This window comes from Perissodus microlepis, chromosome 5 (genome assembly GCF_051167445.1).
Source record: "Perissodus microlepis isolate ML-2025 ecotype Zambia chromosome 5, ASM5116744v1, whole genome shotgun sequence".
Classification (NCBI taxonomy): domain Eukaryota; kingdom Metazoa; phylum Chordata; class Actinopteri; order Cichliformes; family Cichlidae; genus Perissodus; species Perissodus microlepis.
Genome location: NC_140465.1, coordinates 33,913,536 through 33,931,290, shown reverse-complemented (window position 1 = coordinate 33,931,290; position 17,755 = coordinate 33,913,536). Strand labels below are relative to the sequence as shown.

Below are 17,755 nucleotides of genomic sequence, written 5' to 3'. Positions count from 1 at the left end.
TTTGACTTTTCTGAGCCTGTCAAGTCCTTCTTTTGACCCATTTTGCCAAAGGAAAGGACGTTGCCTAATAATTATGCACACCTGATATAGGGTGTTGATGTCATTAGACCACACCCCTTCTCATTACAGAGATGCACATCACCTAATATGCTTAATTGGTAGTAGGCTTTCGAGCCTATACAGCTTGGAGTAAGACAACATGCATGCAGAGGATGGTGTGGACAAAATACTCATTTGCCTAATAATTCTGCACTCCCTGTATGAAGTCATCAATAAAGAGCTTGCTAATTAAAAGGCTGATAACAGGTGTACCAAGCATTGTTTACCAGCTTTACTAAGACCACAGGAACAGTAAAATAACTTACATGAAGAGAGAGACCATTAAACGGAAGTAGCTAATAAATTATAAAAATATGCATCAATATAGTTTTTTTTTTTTACCTTTATTATTATTATTTGTTTTAGTCTTGCCCTCATAAATATTTAAATATTAGTGTATGGTTGCGTGATTGTGATTTTTGGATGGTTTTAATGTGCCTTTGCCTCCGTTTACTGCACACATGTCACTGAACCTACATGATGAAATAAATAGAAACGCTGTCAGTTTGCGTGACGAACAGGTTGTGACATCGTTACTATGCTTTCTATGAACACGGAGGGTGAGAAAGTGGAGACGGCACCAAAATAAGAGAGGAAAAGTTTCAGGCTTTTTTTTGGGTTCAGTTCAGCACGTGGGGAAAGGAGTGGCCTGGGAGCGCAATAATGGGACCAAAGAGACAGATGGGAGGGAAACTGGGCTCGGATTACAGCCTGACAGGGGGTAAGGGGCCGGCCTGATATTTGGGAATATACGAAGATTCATTGAAGGTAACAGGGACATAAAACTACAGCGTCTGGCCTGAAGCGGTCGGTGCTGAGTTTGTGCTGCAGGTCCAGGTCCTGCCGCTGGATTCCCCCATCGGTTTTTTGGGAAGGGTGAAGGTCGAATGGTCTGGCTTTTGTAATTGCGGACACAAACACCAAATAACGAGAGAAGCCTCCGCTCCTTTCGCACCATTTTTTCTCCCTCAAGGGCCCTGCATGTCTAATATTTAGACATGTTCAGCTTTATGGATTCCAGGACTATACTGCTACTTGTAGCGAGCCAAGTTTGTCTATTAGCCGTTGTGAGATGTCAGGTGGAAGACGACCGTAAGTGACAGTTTTATTTCTCTGATGAGAAAAAAACTCAACTTGTATAAAGAGTATACTAAGAGTTACTCGAATAATCATATTGTAAATAATGTTTCAACACAGTACGTGACGTGTGGAAGTTTTTGGAACTTTTACGCACAGAAAAGTCACTGATATCTTTGATGTTTTCTGTGCATGAAAGGTTATTTATGTGATGACAGAAAGATGATTTCTGTGGATCTTCGGTCTGCCGTCTGTTTATGTTTTAATTTCTATGAGATGTAGGATGCAAGTGCATGTCACATTTGCGCGCGCGAGAATGGAATTGATGAAGATGTGGTGGAAGTTAACGGGGAAAAAAACCCTCAGAGCGTGCTTTTCTTTTTTATTTCTTATTTACTTTTGCATTTATTCGTCCTAGTTTAAGTTAAAACCGAAGATCATGTGATTCTGATTCCTACTTTGAACTCAGCTCATTGCCTTAAAAGCTACCTTCCCCCTTCTTTCTCAAAGTCGAGCTGCATGACACCTGTGGGTGTTTTAAGGGCCTTCGCAGACTCTCCTTTTAGCTGCAGATTCACTTAATATAGTGGGGGAGGGGGAGGGGATGAGCAAAAAGTGAAAGGTGGTCAGGCTCAAGGGCCTTTGGTGAAAAGTATTCACATTCCTTTGCTTTCTGAGGGCATCCAGGCAAATCATGGCTTGTTGGGGCAGAAAGCTGAACTAATAACTAAAAGCTCCATCAAATATTTCAAAATAACTAGTTTACTGACATGATACTCACCCTGTTGAGAACAAATCGTCCTTCATACCTGCAGACTGTTTATATTTTTTTAATAACTGGAGTAGGATTCTTAATCATTATTATTGATTTTAGTATCCACAAGAGAGATCTGAGAGTAAAGGTATGCCAGCAGATTTGGGGCCAGAAATAATGTTCCATATGATTTCAGGCTTTCCATCTGCTTAAAAGATTACCCATAAGCTGTGACAGTCAGTCCAGAAAGAGACAGAGCCAGGGTGCAAGAGGGGTAACTGGAAAAATATAAAGCAGGGACTTTATTATTCTGATGTGAAGAAAGTGCAGTGTTCTTAATAATATACAAGTTGAGTTCAAGAAAGCTGGAGAAAAAAAGATGCCTTTTTTCCCAGAATAGAATAGAGGGGAATAGTCATGCCAAAGCAATTGGAAGTCTCAGGTTACCCTCTCAGAGATGTCAGTTCCTGGATTCCTGGTTATAATGCGAGCCCTTCTTTCCTAGCACTTTTTGTTTTTTTTAGGGAGACGGGGTATAGAGGTGTTATTGTGACCCTAGCACAGCAAGAGGACTGGAGCTCTAAACCTTGAGGCCACCAACTGACCGTTCTTGAGGCCATAAAGTTAATCAGACATAGGTAGAATTAGTGCTGAGACCTAAACAGTTACTAAATAAATAAGAATGCGCTTGACTCTAATGTCCTCAAAGTACACCTGGATTCACTTTACTTTTCATTGTTTTACTCTCCTGGAAAACAGTATGGTTGCCAGCATATGGGAGAGGAGACTCACAAATTATCCCCAGTGATGAAAAGCCAGCTCTCTGTCAGTTCTCCAGTAGATAGAGGACCCCTTGTCCTACAATACCCCATTACAGGAGAATCTTTCATATTACAGCCAGTGAAAGGACAGGTGCAGCCCTTTCATGGTGCATCCAGGCCTGTAGAAGTTCATGTCAAAACCGCAAGGTATGTGCATGAAAGCTGGCTATTTTCTTTTCTCCAGTGGGTTTGAGCTGCCATCTGACGCAGCTATGGTTTCCAGATGGGGATTGAAATGTGCCCCGTGTTTATACAAGGCAATACTTTGTGAATTGCCCACTCTGTTTCTTTCCAAAAAGGCCTCATTCATGGCTGCTGAGGTCCGTTTGGATACTTAGACTTAAGCAGCTCTCAAAGGTAAATATAGCTACTGTATTTGCTCCTTGTCCTCTCACCTCTCAGCAGTGCGCACCTTGGGGCCTTTCTTTTCATCACCTGGCCGCAGGTTCTGTGACTCCATTTTTTATTTTCAAGCAGGTGTTTGGCTGCCAGGCTGGAAAACGAACACGTTTCTTATTACCCGGATCTACTGTAAAACTGTGATGCCAGTGGCGTCATTTACACCACATACAGCTGCTGTATTCAGAAGTGAACCGCCTCCAGCACGTTCTCTTGCGCCCTTCACCAGAATGTGGCCTGAGAAAATAATCCAAACGTTTTCATTAACTCAGTGCAAACTTTGCCTCTTTTGCAGTACAGTAGGGTGTCTCCAGCTCTGATTGTCCTGTACTTAACTTGTTGAGGAATTCCTACACATGGCCTCCAGCTCCTGTAAAGCTACTGGGGGTTTCCTGCAGGTCTTGCATTGCTTGTCTGTAATTCTGCGATGCTAAACTGCCACCTTGTGGCTACTTGAGAGGTTGCATTTCTCGGTCTTGAAGCAGAGAAGTTGTGGTTTTTGTAGACGTTCCTTAGGGCATTAATAAGTCAACAAGAGAAAAATTAGCAAAGATAACTATGATAATAAATCAGGGAACAATGACATTTTTCTTTGTTTTTAATGCATTTCTTTGAGGAATCAATTGTTCCCCTTTACATTATTATAAACTAAATCTGGTCTAGTTTTGGACTGCCAGATTAACTGTCACTGACAATTATATGTTTTTTATTTAAGAGTACTGTGCTGATATAGTGCGTTAAATAGTCTACACACGCCCTACTTTAATTTAACTTTCTGCACTTGTGTTGAAAAACATTCACTGAAAGGCTGTTTATGGCATTATTTTGCATGCATTATATCACAGCGTATATGTTTCACAGCTGAATATGACATTGTTTTGTTTTTGTCTGTCATGAAACACACGACACTGACTGCTATTCGCATCTGATATATAATCTCTCGTTTTTTCCTTCCACTGCTACCTACCCGCACCTCTTCTGTGTGTCCCTTTCCATGGTCTCACACACAGAAGAGGACGCGTTTAGCTGTGTACAAGATGGACAGCGTTATAGTGACAAGGATGTGTGGAAACCAGAGCCTTGTCGCATCTGTGTGTGTGACACTGGAACCGTCCTGTGTGATGAAATTGTCTGCGAGGAGCTAAAAGACTGCCCCAAACCTGAAATCCCATTTGGAGAGTGTTGCCCCATCTGCGCTGCTGACCAGCCTCCAACCTCTGGTTGTAATTTATTTATCTCACATCTCACATAAATAAATTACTGCTCAGGATCATATTGTTTATTTGGGGGAGAAAACGCCACATCGCCTAAATTTGGTATTAATCAAAGGTCAGGTAGCTGCTGTTTAACACGATGTTCACTCTAATGTTCTATTTGGACATGTACTGTGTGACAGCCTTTGATTTAAATACAGTTTTCGAACCCCAAAGCAAACAAATGATGAGAAATAAACAACAACAGTGACACATCTGACAGGATTTCACTGAAACGCTACCTCGACGTAATTTTTCCATAGCTGGCTCACCTTGGCCCCATCTTGTTTGAATACTCTCTCCCTCTCTCAGTATCATGAAAACATGTGGGAGTCATTAAGGAAATACCTCAGTCAAGCAGACACGGCTTCACATTTCTACTCTATATCCTCTCTGTGGATTTCTGCAGATCTGATGGCAAGAAAACACAGTGACTGCGTACTGAGAGTTCAGACTATTAGAAGGATCTATTCACCACATTTGAAAATGCCATTGCTGCAGATATACAAACTGTATGGGTCACATTTGGAAATATAAATAAGGTCAGCTTGAGTGAAGTCACTGTGTCAATGCATGTGTCACTGTTTTCATTGCATGCTTCTGGATTAAAATGCTTTATAATATACTTATTCTTATTTAGAAGGCAAAACTGCTGAATTTTGAATTTAAGCTTTTAATCACATAAAAACAGAGCTAATAAAAACTGAAATATATTCAGACTACCCACTATCCGACTGTGTCAAACAGCATTATGCATCTGTCAGATCTGTACTGACTTTTATTTGATCTGATAGTTCCTGATATACGTACATGTATATGTATATATTAACATATTAGTGTATGTATATCAAAATTCTAAAGAGAAATGTCATCTTCAAAAAGAGTTTTGCAGAATAAACTGTTACAACTTGACAAAAATGTCATTTTGATGCTTTTATTAATATTTAAGAATCCTATGCACTCTTGTGTCAACATGTTTAAAACAATACTTATTTACATTTTTCATTTTTAACCAAACCTGCTGCTTTAGCTTTACTGATCATCATAGTTTAACTTCTTTGAGTTGCAAAAAAAGTAACAATGAGCTTAAAATGCTGTGAAATCAATAGAGTTTGCCTTTGCCCACGGCACAGAAGGTTTAACGTTTCAGTAGAAATACAATTTTGCAGGTTACTCCAGCTCCTTTGCTCTCTACTCTTACCCTCACTCTGCAGCTGGTTTTGCTTTGAGCTCTTAATGCGAGATGGCGATGCAACCAACGCTTGTTTACAGTCCTAATGGGCTCTTTGTGTGATGAAAATATGATTTGGTGGTGGTCTTTGGAGCAGTTTAATTCAAGAACATAAAATTGATTCCCGGTATTAGTAGCCTTTCTCCTTCCAGGACGTACTGCAAGGCCAACATAGTTTGTTCACTAACTATGATCTGTTTTCTCCCTCTCTCCTGCTCCACACATAACAGGAATACCTGGTGCTAAGGTGAGACACTGTACATGTTTAAATGCTGCATATGTATTTGTCTGTGTATGCAATCGTTATGCATGTGTGTGTGTTTAATATCAACCTCTCCCAGCAATAATAGCCATATCTGTCCCAGACTTACAGTGTTGGGGAGTAACGGAATACATGTATTTAAAATACAAAATATGAGTAACTGTATTCCGTTACAATTACCGTTTAAAGAGGTGGTATTCAGAATACAGTTACTTTGTTGAAATGAATGGATTAGACGGCGGTATTTTCTTGTTTCATAAGGCTATGCCGTCTTTGTTTTTGCTTTCCACGCTGGTGGAAACCCAAACAAAACACGCATTAAGAGGCTCTAATGCCTGAGTCTCAATCTCGCGGCCCGTGTCACATCTACTTGCAGCCCGCATAATGACGTAAAGAAATATTTTAAAAAATTATTCACAAAAATAATTTAATATGAAGGCAATAGGCAGTGTGTTACAGGCATAGCCGTAAAGAATGTAGCCTCATGGGCAGTGTAGTCCGTGCTGCAGGGAGAATGGACTAGTGCATACCTGTTATGTGTCTGTGAGTGAGGGAGAGAGAAAAAGTCAGAAAGTATGAGCAGAAACGGGAGCTGGAAGCATGTAAATATAATAATAACCACTGCAGCCAAGAAGAGTGCCTGACGAGCCCAGCTGTAAGTCAGCTATTAAAACTCGACTGTACACTGTGTTCGTGTTTTTCTCCGAAACAATAAGTTCCGTTGGAGCAGCCTTTCAACGCCTCTCTCTGTCTCTCGCTAGCAAAGTTGACCCAGACAACAAAGTAAAGCTATTTTTCGACTACGAGTCCGACACGAAACCGACGTATTAGCCAGAGGTCCCTTTACGGTTTTACGCTTTTACAGTTCGGAGCCGCGAAACTGTTTTATATACCTGCGGAATAGTTTTCTATGAGATCGCTGCAAAAAGTGCAGCCTTACCTATTATATTATATATATATATATATATATATATATATATATTATAATGTCCACCTACTGTTACTCATTTATATTAAGATTTAAAAATCTAGTCGGTATTGGTATGGCGAATAACCTTCAGTAATAGTAATAAATCACACCGCAATAGCACATTCATGTAGTTGTAAAAAGCATGATAATATATTAAGTAATCCAAAGTATTCAGAATACGTTACTCTCATTGAGTAACGTAACGGAATACGTTACAAAATACATTTTGGGGCATGTATTCTGTAATCTGTAGTGGAATACATTTTAAAAGTAACCTTCCCAACACTGCAGACTTATATCAGGGCTGCATGAGGACCCTGTAGTTTAAGGATTGAGATGAGGCTTTGATATGAATGAGCTTTGGCAGATGTTTAATAGCTATTTCCTGTTCACACTGTGTGTAATATTTACACGTGCACTGGCGCTGCGGGGGATACTCACTTTGAACATTTTGCTGTGACCAATTTCCCGATAAAACTGCAAATTCCATCAAAGGCTTTCATCAGATGGGCTCTTATGAGCTGTTTTTCAGAGTGTGGTTGAGAAAAAAACAGGAACTGAGAGATGTTTGAAAATAATCAAACTCTCAGCTACTAATAGAGCCGTTCTTATTTGCTGTTGTGTTCTTACCTTTTTCTTATCTCAGGGCCAGAAAGGCGAACCCGGAGACATTACGGATGTAAGTTGATGCCACACTCATAACATGCAGCATATCTGTGTTGTCATTTGGAAAAGCTTGTTTGTTAACTATGTTAGAACCGTAAATCCTGAAGTGACAGAGATTTCTTTTAAACTCACAAGACACACTCAAAACTCACCGCCAGCCTGCAGTGGAAAAGTGTTCAGGTACTTTACTGGTAACTGAACTACTAGTAAAACCAGCAGTGCTGCAATAAAGAAATACATCACACACACAAGCAGAAGGCCAGAAATCCCCACTGTTTTATCCATTATTAGTATAACTGGTGTATTAATGCGTAAGTAAATTGATCTATTTTAAAATGTTTTAAGTTGCTCTGTTTATAAAATCATAATGTCACATTAAGCTGAAACTATCAAATGTTTTCGTGCATGAACTCAAAACACAACCAACACCACCAGTTTATATAAGACTGAGAGTGTTAGAGAGAAGGGAAGCGGTTCTGCCAAGCCGCTCATCAAGAAGACCGCCAAGCACAATAATGGCTCCATACATTCCCCCATAAAGATCCTCACAGGCCAGCAGAGCGCAGGAGGGACAGAAAGTGAGCTCCCTGCTGCTGCTGCTGCTGCTGCTGCTGCTGCTGCTGCTGCGGTGCTGCACCTGGAAATGCTTTACCCCAGAGGCGATACAAGCTCATGGCAGGAAATACAAAGGCATTGTTTATTGTATGTTTCTTCTAACGCTTTGCCCGAAGAGATTAGCACTTAACAAGTCTCCTCTGATGGGAGACAGATCATTTTTCCCAAAACCTCTCTTGTGCAACTATATCTGGAAAATGTCAAGTTTTGTTTTAGGCCCAGAGATTAAAAAATGTGTTTTATTCAAGACTAGCTGATTCTTATCAGTTTGGTGTTTCTGTCCTTGTCTTATCCAGGTTATAGGACCAAGAGGACCACCTGGCCCAACGGTATGCACCTATTTCCTCATTTTCTCATAATTATTCCCCTTTGAGCACTTTTACAGACACTGCGTAGTATCTGAACGTGTTTAGAGTAATTATATAGGTATTACATTTAATTGGCAGAGCAGTGACTGGAAATGGAAACCGATCTGATATAACAGTAGTAGAGTTAAAAGGCTTCAGCTGTTATTCAACACACAAGTTTTGAGATTATGCCTGAAGTTATTTCACCATCTTCTGTTCACCCAGGGACCGCCAGGAGAGCAAGGACCCCGAGGACCAAGAGGAGATAAAGGAGAGAAGGTCAGTGTAACGTGTAAAAAATAAGAAAAAAAATTCAATGACTCTTGATTTTCTACTTTAAAAAAAAAGGAAACTCAAACCCTGCCCAGCTAAGAAGTACAGTATGTGTCATTGAATCGGAGCTTTAGGTCTCGGGGAGTGGGCTGGGGGATCTGTTATAGGTTGCAGGTTTGCAGAATGGTAGCCTTTCACTGAGCGACTCAGCCTAACTAGTCATGTGTCATTTCCATTAGGCTGTGTGGTCTGCTGAGGTTTGGGGTGTTTAACAGATGTGAGGCTGTCGGAGACTCATAATGTAAACCTCTGCTGCTCTCAGAGGGCCCATAGTCAGTCAGTGTGGGAAATCAGCACCACCACATTTGCAAGGCTTTGATCATCTCAATAATGTAACATCACTCGGATGTGCTAATGGCCGCAGGCGAGGAGTTTATGACATGTAGTCGTCTTGTTTATGCAGATTTAAGCACAGGACGGATCGAGCTTTGGCTAACCACTGTGAAGAATCATGTTATTTTTTTAGGTACTCGGGTTCTTTGTTTGAGATTCCCTTGCAGGGTAATTTGTCACTGCATGCACAGAGGAATGCAGGTAGTCCAATTTGGCCAGGAAAATCATCACCTGAGTAAATGTGTAATCATTTATTCAGAGTGCACACAAGCTCAAATGTTGACCACAGGTTGGAATTAATGAATGTTAAATTAAAATATGTTATGTAACACTTTCATGTTCTTACACATGTTTTTTCTCTCTTACATTTGCAACAAAATGGGAAGATTATTACTTAATAAGATGCTATTCCTATTTGTTTTGGTACTTAAATTGTGTCTTCTCAGTTGTGAGAAGCATTAATGCAGTTCAACACAGCTGCAGATATAGAAACATATAATATTTGAATAGAGGGAAAGCAGTTAGTGAGTGAATTTATGAGCTGATCTGTTGCAAATGCTTCTCGATTTGATTTTTTTGAGATTTGACAAAATGATATGTGGGGCATTTTGTGAAACACGAGATTTTCAATTCATCTGAATTTTATATTTATATTTAAGGGAAGTCCTGGCCCCCGTGGCAGAGATGGCGAGCCTGGCACCCCCGGAAACCCTGGCCCCCCTGGACCTCCAGGACCTAATGGACCCCCTGGCCTTGGTGGAGTGAGTATCGCATGTCTAGTAAGGGCGATAGGCTAGCATTCACTCCAGACATAGGAGCTGACAGGTTGAATACTGATTCAAGGCCAAGAATGGGTTCACTTTGGCTGCTTGGAATAACTGGAGAGAGGGGGTGAAATGGAGCAAAGAAAGAATCCAAGAGTACAAAAGATGTGGGAAACTGCTGGTGTTGGGAGGAGGCAGAAAGACAACAGTGAGGGGATGCAGAGGGAAAGAATAGATCGAATGCCTCTCATTCTTTGTAGCAGAAAAGAAAGGAGGGTGACTGAGGGTGGTGGAGGTAGTATGATAGACGTAAGAAGGGGAAGGGAAGAAGTGCTTTTTGGGGGGGGTGGAGTTAAAAAGAAAGAGAGTCTTTGTGAGAACGGTTCACATGCCCTCTGTCTCTCCTCTGTCTGCATCAGAATTCACATACTAAGCTCTACTACTGACAAAAAGAAGGTCAAAAGCTGATTCTCTCTCCGGCCAAAACGATGCAGCATCATGCAGTGATGCATGACACATGAACATGCTTTGCAAGTGTTGAAATTAAGTCATCTATTCGCTCTGTTCCAGTCAAATACTTTACCCAGATTTATACTTTTATTTCCCTGAGATTTCACAAACATAATAAACCACAAACCATTTTTGTTTATTATAAAAATCCTAAATATGTCCTTTGTTTTGCCTCCTCCAGAACTTTGCTGCTCAGATGGCTGGTGGTTTTGACGAGAAGGCTGGCGGCGCACAAATGGGTGTGATGCAAGGACCAATGGTGAGCAAGTGATGATGAGAGCTGCTGCCGCTCCTGTGTTGTTTTTATCACCGCCTGATTTCATCTGCAATGAGGCTAAAGTTATGAAGTTTTCAAAAACAAAGCGCTTTGAGTCTATCCACATGAAGACCTGGGTTGCTGATCTGCATCAGCCTGCATCTGCTCTGCATCCCCATCCTGCTCTTTAACTGCTCTGGGGGGACATAAACAACTTCTTTCCATGAACTAGAGAAGCATCACCTGGTCATCAAACGTGAAAACTGTGAGATGGAAACATCATCATTCTCCTTTAGGAGAGTAGTTGCCAAAGCAGGATTTAAAGTCTGGGATGGGAAGAAACAATGAAGACTTCACTCAGTGTTCCCTTTTTGTCTTTTCCTTCTTTGTTGTTGGTTTATGGATGAAACCAAGAGATAAAAGGCACGTTTTTCCTGCTGCTGGAGGAAAGAAGCTGCAAAGTTCTGGGTCACAATGGAAAATAAACACCTCACATGGAGTACAGAGGGGCAATTTTATAAACCAAGGAAGCAGCCATTGATCTTCATTATATTTCAAGCTCATGAAAAACCGCTCCTGCTGGCATGGCAGCATGCCTGTGATGGAGTGAGGAGCATACTGGGAGCTATTTTGGTTTAAAGAGCCACAGAGAGGCTTGGCTGTCTCTCAGCCCAGCAGTGGTTTGAGACGCTCTGAGGGTAGGGGGACTGAAGGCGATCACATCCCCTCAGCTAGCGTCAGAGTGTATGTGTGTGTGTGGCTTAACTCCTACTGACTGTCCTACCGTATGTCTGTCTGAGAGCTCACCACAACACTGAGCCTTATTGAAGGAAGTCTACGTTTACTTTGGCTTATGCCAGCTTGCTGTTGGAGAGAGCAATGGAAGAGCAAACTGGACTGATGTTAAATCACAAGTAAAGCTTAAAACCCTCTTATATACCTGTAAATACCCCAGCTCATATCCTGGCCTTACATAGCTATTTAAACAACGCCGCTACTGAAATGCACGCACACACACAAACATATGTGTGCCCCTCAAACACACTTTCAAACATTCTGCAGCTATAAAGCCCCATTGATACGTTTCTCCCCAGTGTGGTGAGGGCTTCCCACACCCACTGAAAGGTGACTTTCATTTGATTCTGAGGACCACTGTGCCCGGCTGTGACATTTTCTTTGGCTGCAAGCCCTGATTTTTGTATGAGGCTTCATAAGAGCCACACTACTGAAAGGAATATGTTTCTATCCAAGCAAGCAGCTGTCAAAAGTCATCGGAAGTCAAACTTTTTTTAATAAGAAGAACTCGGGGTCTTGAAAGCTCTCAGCTCACTCCCTTGAATTGGAAATAAAAGCACAAGGATTTGTCTCAAAACTGTTACAGAATTAGTTTGGCAACTCCGACCAGACGCAGTTGCAGAGCAGTCGGAGATAATTTAGTTCAATTTAGTTTAAGACTCTTCCGCTGAGCCGGTGCCTGAAATCTCACTTATCTAAGATGAAGATTTTCATTATAACCAACAGTATGTCATGCAAGAAGCCATGCAGAGTTCAGCCTCCTCTCTTAAAAATACAACACTTCAGCTTATGACCTTTGAACTACAGAAACACACAGTGAGTGGAAAAATTAACTGAGGAAAGCAGAAGGATGAAAGAAGTGAAGAGAAAATCTGATCCCGGGAGGAATTTCAAATGATTTATGGTTTTGACAGGAGAGCTGCTGAGTATTATGTAGCTTTGAGGCAAAGCAGGTGATGTGTTTTTATAGCTTCTCAGTGAATTCGCGTGGATAAAATGACCACTTAACAAATTTTACCAGTAATGCAAACTGTAAAAAGTTAACTGTGCTGTTGTGTAATTTGCGTGTTTATGTATTTTCAAATGTGTGTAACAGTGACGGGTGGATTTATTTGCCATTATCTTCATGCAGCTTGTGTGTTGTCTTGTCTTCTTCTCAGGGCCCTATGGGACCTAGAGGACCACCTGGGCCAACTGGATCACCTGTAAGTACCTCCTGTACTCCCAAAAACAGCACACCATCAGGGCACACCTGTAGACAGGATCCTGTGGTTGGTCACAGACAGGGTACACATGGCAAAATCTCATAATTGTAATGTGATGTGTAATGTGCATATGCTACATTGTCTGCTCCTTTAATGTATTTAATAACAATATTGACCTTAAAATGGCCACTACTCGTGCAAACCTCAGGAATAAGTGCATACAACAGGCTTTAAGTAATAACTGTTTATACTGAGCCCTGCTTTAACCACGAGCGTCTGCTCCGGCTCTCCTCTGGAGGAAGATGGCAAGTAAAGAACACTTTCATCTCCCTGAAGGCTCCGGGGCTTTTTCCTGTGCCACGACCCAGACATACCATAGAACACCTGACAATTTACCTTACACCCCCCACCACACGCAAATGCCCTGCCTTGTTCTACCCCTGCCTGTAACCCAGCTCCACCTGCAGCCCTTACTCAAAGAATCCAGAAGCTGCAGAGTTGAAGGCAGTGCCACCTGACTTGCCTCAACTTGATCATTTTATCGCCCAAAGCCCCCATTTGCAGAAATGCAATTCCACCTTAAACAACTTTGGTCTGCTTTTAGATAGGACTTCCTTTTCTAAAGTTATGGTATAATTTTGAATCTTAGAAGCTTTTAATTTAGAAAAACAGACACACGGATGCCATAAGGGATCAAATGTGGATTATCTTCTATTGTATACACGTCGTTACAACGAAGGATACTTGTATTTCAAATATTGCAGTTGGCATATGTGCAAGTATTCTATATGAGCGTAAAATTCAGCCTGATTTCAAACGTCTCTATATCCCAGCAAGTTTCTCCACCCTTGGCTCTGTGTGATGACAATAAAAGAGGATATAGGCTCCTGCTCCCTGTGATAGGCAGTTAAAAATGGCCACTTCAGGCGCATAGCTCCAACTGTGAGTACTGAAATGTCATTGCTGTTCTTTTGTGTCCAAGGGGCAATTCATCAGAAGAAATCTGGCTTAAAGGGATGGTGGACTTGAAAGGAGAGGGACTCAAATGGCCTGTTTTAGACAGAAGGTGGCCTATCTCCTTGACCAAACCAAAGCTTGACAATGGCACAAAGCCTGCAGAGTCCAAGAAAGAAATTATGCAGCTAGAAACTGGCATAATAGATTCCCTTTAATCAATACCTCTTTGAAGATGTAGTTAGATTAGCAGACATTTATTAATATCTTCTTTGTCAGTGTCTAAAAAATGTTTCACAGTTTGACTCTCTCTTCTTTTCACATCCCAGGGTCCACAAGGTTTCCAAGGTAATCCTGGAGAAGCTGGAGAGCCTGGACATTCAGTAAGTATCCCACCCTCCTGAGGTTTTGCATGTCCCCTCTAAACCCCTAAGCCTCTGCTCTTATTTCTTTTTTTCTTTTTGTTTTTTTAATTTCTCATGGCTGCTTGACTTGAGCTGCTTTCTTGTGACTGATTGTTTTTAAGGGGGTATTTCAACCATAACAAAGCTTGAAATTCTTCAAATGATAACATAAAATCCAAAAAATATTTTTAAAAATAATAATTTTGGTACAACATGTATGAAAATGGGCACAAGAACAACCCAAGAATAAAAAAAAATAAAACCCGGAGAGGTCCAATTGTCCAGAATAAGTGTGTTTAAACACTTTTTTTATTTTAGGTAGTTTGGCTGTGGCTTACTGTACATACCTGTGTTGCATTTCACAGTCTGTTAGTTTTGCCAACTGTGGCAATATTGAAATTATGAAATATATAGACCTTGAGATATTGACGTTAATATCTGTCTCCACCTTCCTACACACATATTTTGAATAAAAAGGTCAAATCTAATTCTTCCATTATTCTTGCAATCATTCCTTTCCTCACATATTTATTTTTACAATTCATTATCTCCATAAACTCATCTTGGAGAGGAGATTGCATCTCTTCCAATCAGTTTTTATTTTCTATTCCTACATTTGCTTCTCTAAGTTTTTTAATTTTTTCTCCTCATTCCCCCAAAGTTCACCGAAACCACACCACCAACCCCTTCCCTGTACCCAGTACTATTCTCTCAGCAGGTAGACAATGCAAGGTCTCCCCACTGCTGTGTTAATCTGCTCATGTGGAGTCTAGATATGCAGACAGAACGTCTCTGAGATGCCTTTCCCTTTTAAAAATGTGCCAGTGCATCATTAGGAGTGATTAAAATCAAACTTCCTCCCAGAAACTAGCTTGACAGTTGTAGAGAGGTGAAAATGTTGGCCAAGCATAAAGTCCAGTCATGGAAAATCACAGATCAAAGAGGAGGCCAGTACATCGATAGATTAATAATCAGCACTTCTGTTCTATGTCCTTCACCAAACTTTTTGTGCAGCTGCTTAGTCATGAGACAACAACCCAGGGAGGAGAGAAAGAAAGCCTGTAAAGACCTACAAAACCCTTCTTACTGAGACACAGAATACTTTAATAGTTTTATTTATAATTATTAATATTATTACGTAACTTATACAATTATACAATTAGCAAAAACAATTCCCATTTCAGATTAACACAGTATGGTGTCCTTTCTAAATTAAGGCGTTCATTATCTTTTTTTGCATAAGTAAACAATATTGGCGGCTTGCATCAGTGAGTGTAGCACTTAAACTGTGAAAACAATAATCAGGGTCACTGATTAGGTCTTTAAGCACATCTGTGACTTGTCTGACTTTTCTCTGTTTTCTGTCAGAGCTGATTGTCAAAGGAAACAGACACCAGCTATGAATACCAGTTCCTATGAGTTAAAACGTAAAGTGTGTAATGTTGCCCTCTGTTGATTCTCACAGTTTCTCACCTGTGCTCATTTTTTCTGTTTCTAACAGGGACCCATGGGACCCCGTGGCCCCCCTGGACCTTCTGGAAAACCTGGAGATGATGTAAGTGTGACCATTGCAACTAAAATGAAATGCCTCACCTCTTCGCCAGGTTGGCAAAGGTGAGGTGGCTGTAGCTCAGGTGGTAGAGCAGGTCAGCTATTAACCGGAAGGTTGGTGGTTCAATCTCCACCAGTCTGCATGCCAAATATCCTTGGGCAAGATACTAACCCCATGTTGCTCTCCGATGTATTCATCGGAGTGTGAATGTTAGACAGTAAGCACTAAACAGTTTAGAAAAAGTGCTTGGATGAATGAATTAGTTGTATAAAGCGCTTGAGTGCTCAGATGGAGTAGAAAAGTGCACTCGTGTGATTGCAGCAGCAGGACTTTCCAGTCCGTGTCCTGATGCATTCTCCACATAAACAGATGAATGTTGTCTGTGATACTGTTTTATATGAGCAAATCCTTGTTTTATATAGAAGTTTGGACTCATGTAGTTTTTTGCGGTGTTACTAGCTGTTACTCCTTTAGCTGTAACAGCTCTGCAGCTGACTGAAGTGTTCAGCAAATCTTTCTCAAAGTAGAGGCAAAGTAGAGGCGGGCTGCATGCTGTGAATTCAATCTTCAGAAGAATCTTCAAACAGCATTTGGACCACAGACATAAAAAAAAGTAATTCCTCCTTTTAGCCACATGATGGCAGCAAATGTGACATTACACGCTGTGTCCACTAGGGTGCTCTTTATTCTATTCAACTACATACAAGTAGACAAAAATACACAGACATTTTTTATATGTAAGGAAGAATTGCACAAAATAACAACTTCAAATGCAGGTTTACTTTGGTTTTCACTTCAGTGTCTCTGTCTTTGTTTTCTGTTTTAGGGTGAAGCTGGCAAACCTGGAAAATCAGGTGAGCGTGGACCTTCGGGACCTCAGGTGAGTTACTCTAGTCAACTGATGCTGATTCCAGTTAGATGATGAACTATTAATGCATTTAAAAGCAAACTTCTTTAAATCTGTAAATTAAGAAAGAATTTTAATATTTCTCGTTCTCTTTGTTTGCTAAACTGGACTCTTTGTATTTGTGGAGAAAGTAATTTAACTGTTAGCTTCATGTTGATTCCCTCTGTTTATGTTGGTCTACATCTTTTCCTTTCATGCCACAGGGAGCTCGTGGATTCCCGGGAACTCCTGGTCTGCCTGGCATCAAGGGGCACAGAGTGAGTGTGTTTGTTGTCCTAGAAATTCCAGCATAAACAGGCGGGTGTTTATATGTCATGTAACCTGACGTCTCTGTCTTTTAGGGTTATCCAGGGCGTGACGGTGCAAAGGGAGAGACTGGAGCTGTTGGTTCTAAGGTGAGATGTAGTGATTTTTCTGACAGACCCACAGCTTAACACTTGTTTAATCCCCCAAGTTGCTGAACCATAATAACAGTTAAATCCTCTGTTCAGGGTGAATCTGGTTCTCCTGGAGAGAGCGGCGCTCCCGGACCAATGGTATGAGTTGTGGGCATTACACACACACACACTCACACACAGGTTTTTATATCTTAGTGAGGACATTTAATTGACATAATGCTTTCCCTAGCCGTTTACCCTAACCATCAAAAATGAATGCCTAACCCTAACCCTCAGCCTACAATTAACCATAACCTGTTGGTCCCCACAAGTATAACATTCCAATTTTTGGTCCCCACAAAGATGTCTAAACAGGTATACACACACACATTTGGTAAATGATGGTAATGGTGAGAACTTCTCTTCTTTTCCCTCACAGGGACCTCGTGGTTTGCCTGGTGAGAGAGGACGTCCTGGAGCCAGTGGAGCTGCTGTAGGTGCCATGTTTCTCTCTAAACTGTGGTGTTGGAAACAAACTTAATATAATTTATAACAGATGGTTGGATTGTCACCCCTTCTCTTTGTTTAGCAGTAAAGAAGTAAATTTAGAGCATTTATCAGGTGCTTCTTTTAGGCAGTTATGGCGATAATTGCATTAACCTTTAAACACTGTGTCGCGTTATTTGTTGATTATAAGAAATCATTTATCCAGCTGTGTTTTTTCCTGACCTGTCCTCATAATGCACTGTTCACTTTATTCAGGGAGCTCGTGGAAATGATGGCCTGCCTGGTCCTGCTGGTCCACCTGTAAGTGCCCTCTTAGATGTCATGTAGTTTCCTTTTATTTTGTCCACATTTGCATTCAGATCTG

At 41.0% G+C, this 17,755-nt stretch overlaps 1 protein-coding gene across 2 annotated transcripts in view; it reads left to right on the top strand.

Moving 5' to 3' along the window:
* The first annotated feature begins 829 nt into the window (after nt 1-829).
* col2a1b (collagen, type II, alpha 1b) overlaps nt 830-17,755 on the top strand; it is a 47,178-nt gene continuing 30,252 nt past the window's right edge. The window contains exons 1-17 of one of the 2 annotated variants that reach the window (XM_084929536.1): nt 831-1,191; nt 4,161-4,370; nt 5,865-5,881; nt 7,513-7,545; nt 8,444-8,476; nt 8,720-8,773; nt 9,820-9,921; nt 10,616-10,693; nt 12,646-12,690; nt 13,974-14,027; nt 15,550-15,603; nt 16,427-16,480; nt 16,711-16,764; nt 16,849-16,902; nt 16,999-17,043; nt 17,324-17,377; nt 17,647-17,691. In XM_084929536.1, coding sequence (XP_084785662.1) covers nt 1,098-1,191; nt 4,161-4,370; nt 5,865-5,881; nt 7,513-7,545; nt 8,444-8,476; nt 8,720-8,773; nt 9,820-9,921; nt 10,616-10,693; nt 12,646-12,690; nt 13,974-14,027; nt 15,550-15,603; nt 16,427-16,480; nt 16,711-16,764; nt 16,849-16,902; nt 16,999-17,043; nt 17,324-17,377; nt 17,647-17,691 — 1,080 coding nt within the window. In that variant the 5' untranslated portion in view covers nt 831-1,097. Of the gene's footprint in view, nt 1,192-4,160; nt 4,371-5,864; nt 5,882-7,512; nt 7,546-8,443; nt 8,477-8,719; nt 8,774-9,819; nt 9,922-10,615; nt 10,694-12,645; nt 12,691-13,973; nt 14,028-15,549; nt 15,604-16,426; nt 16,481-16,710; nt 16,765-16,848; nt 16,903-16,998; nt 17,044-17,323; nt 17,378-17,646; nt 17,692-17,755 lie in introns of both variants that reach the window. The other variant, XM_084929537.1, reaches the window with a different exon arrangement.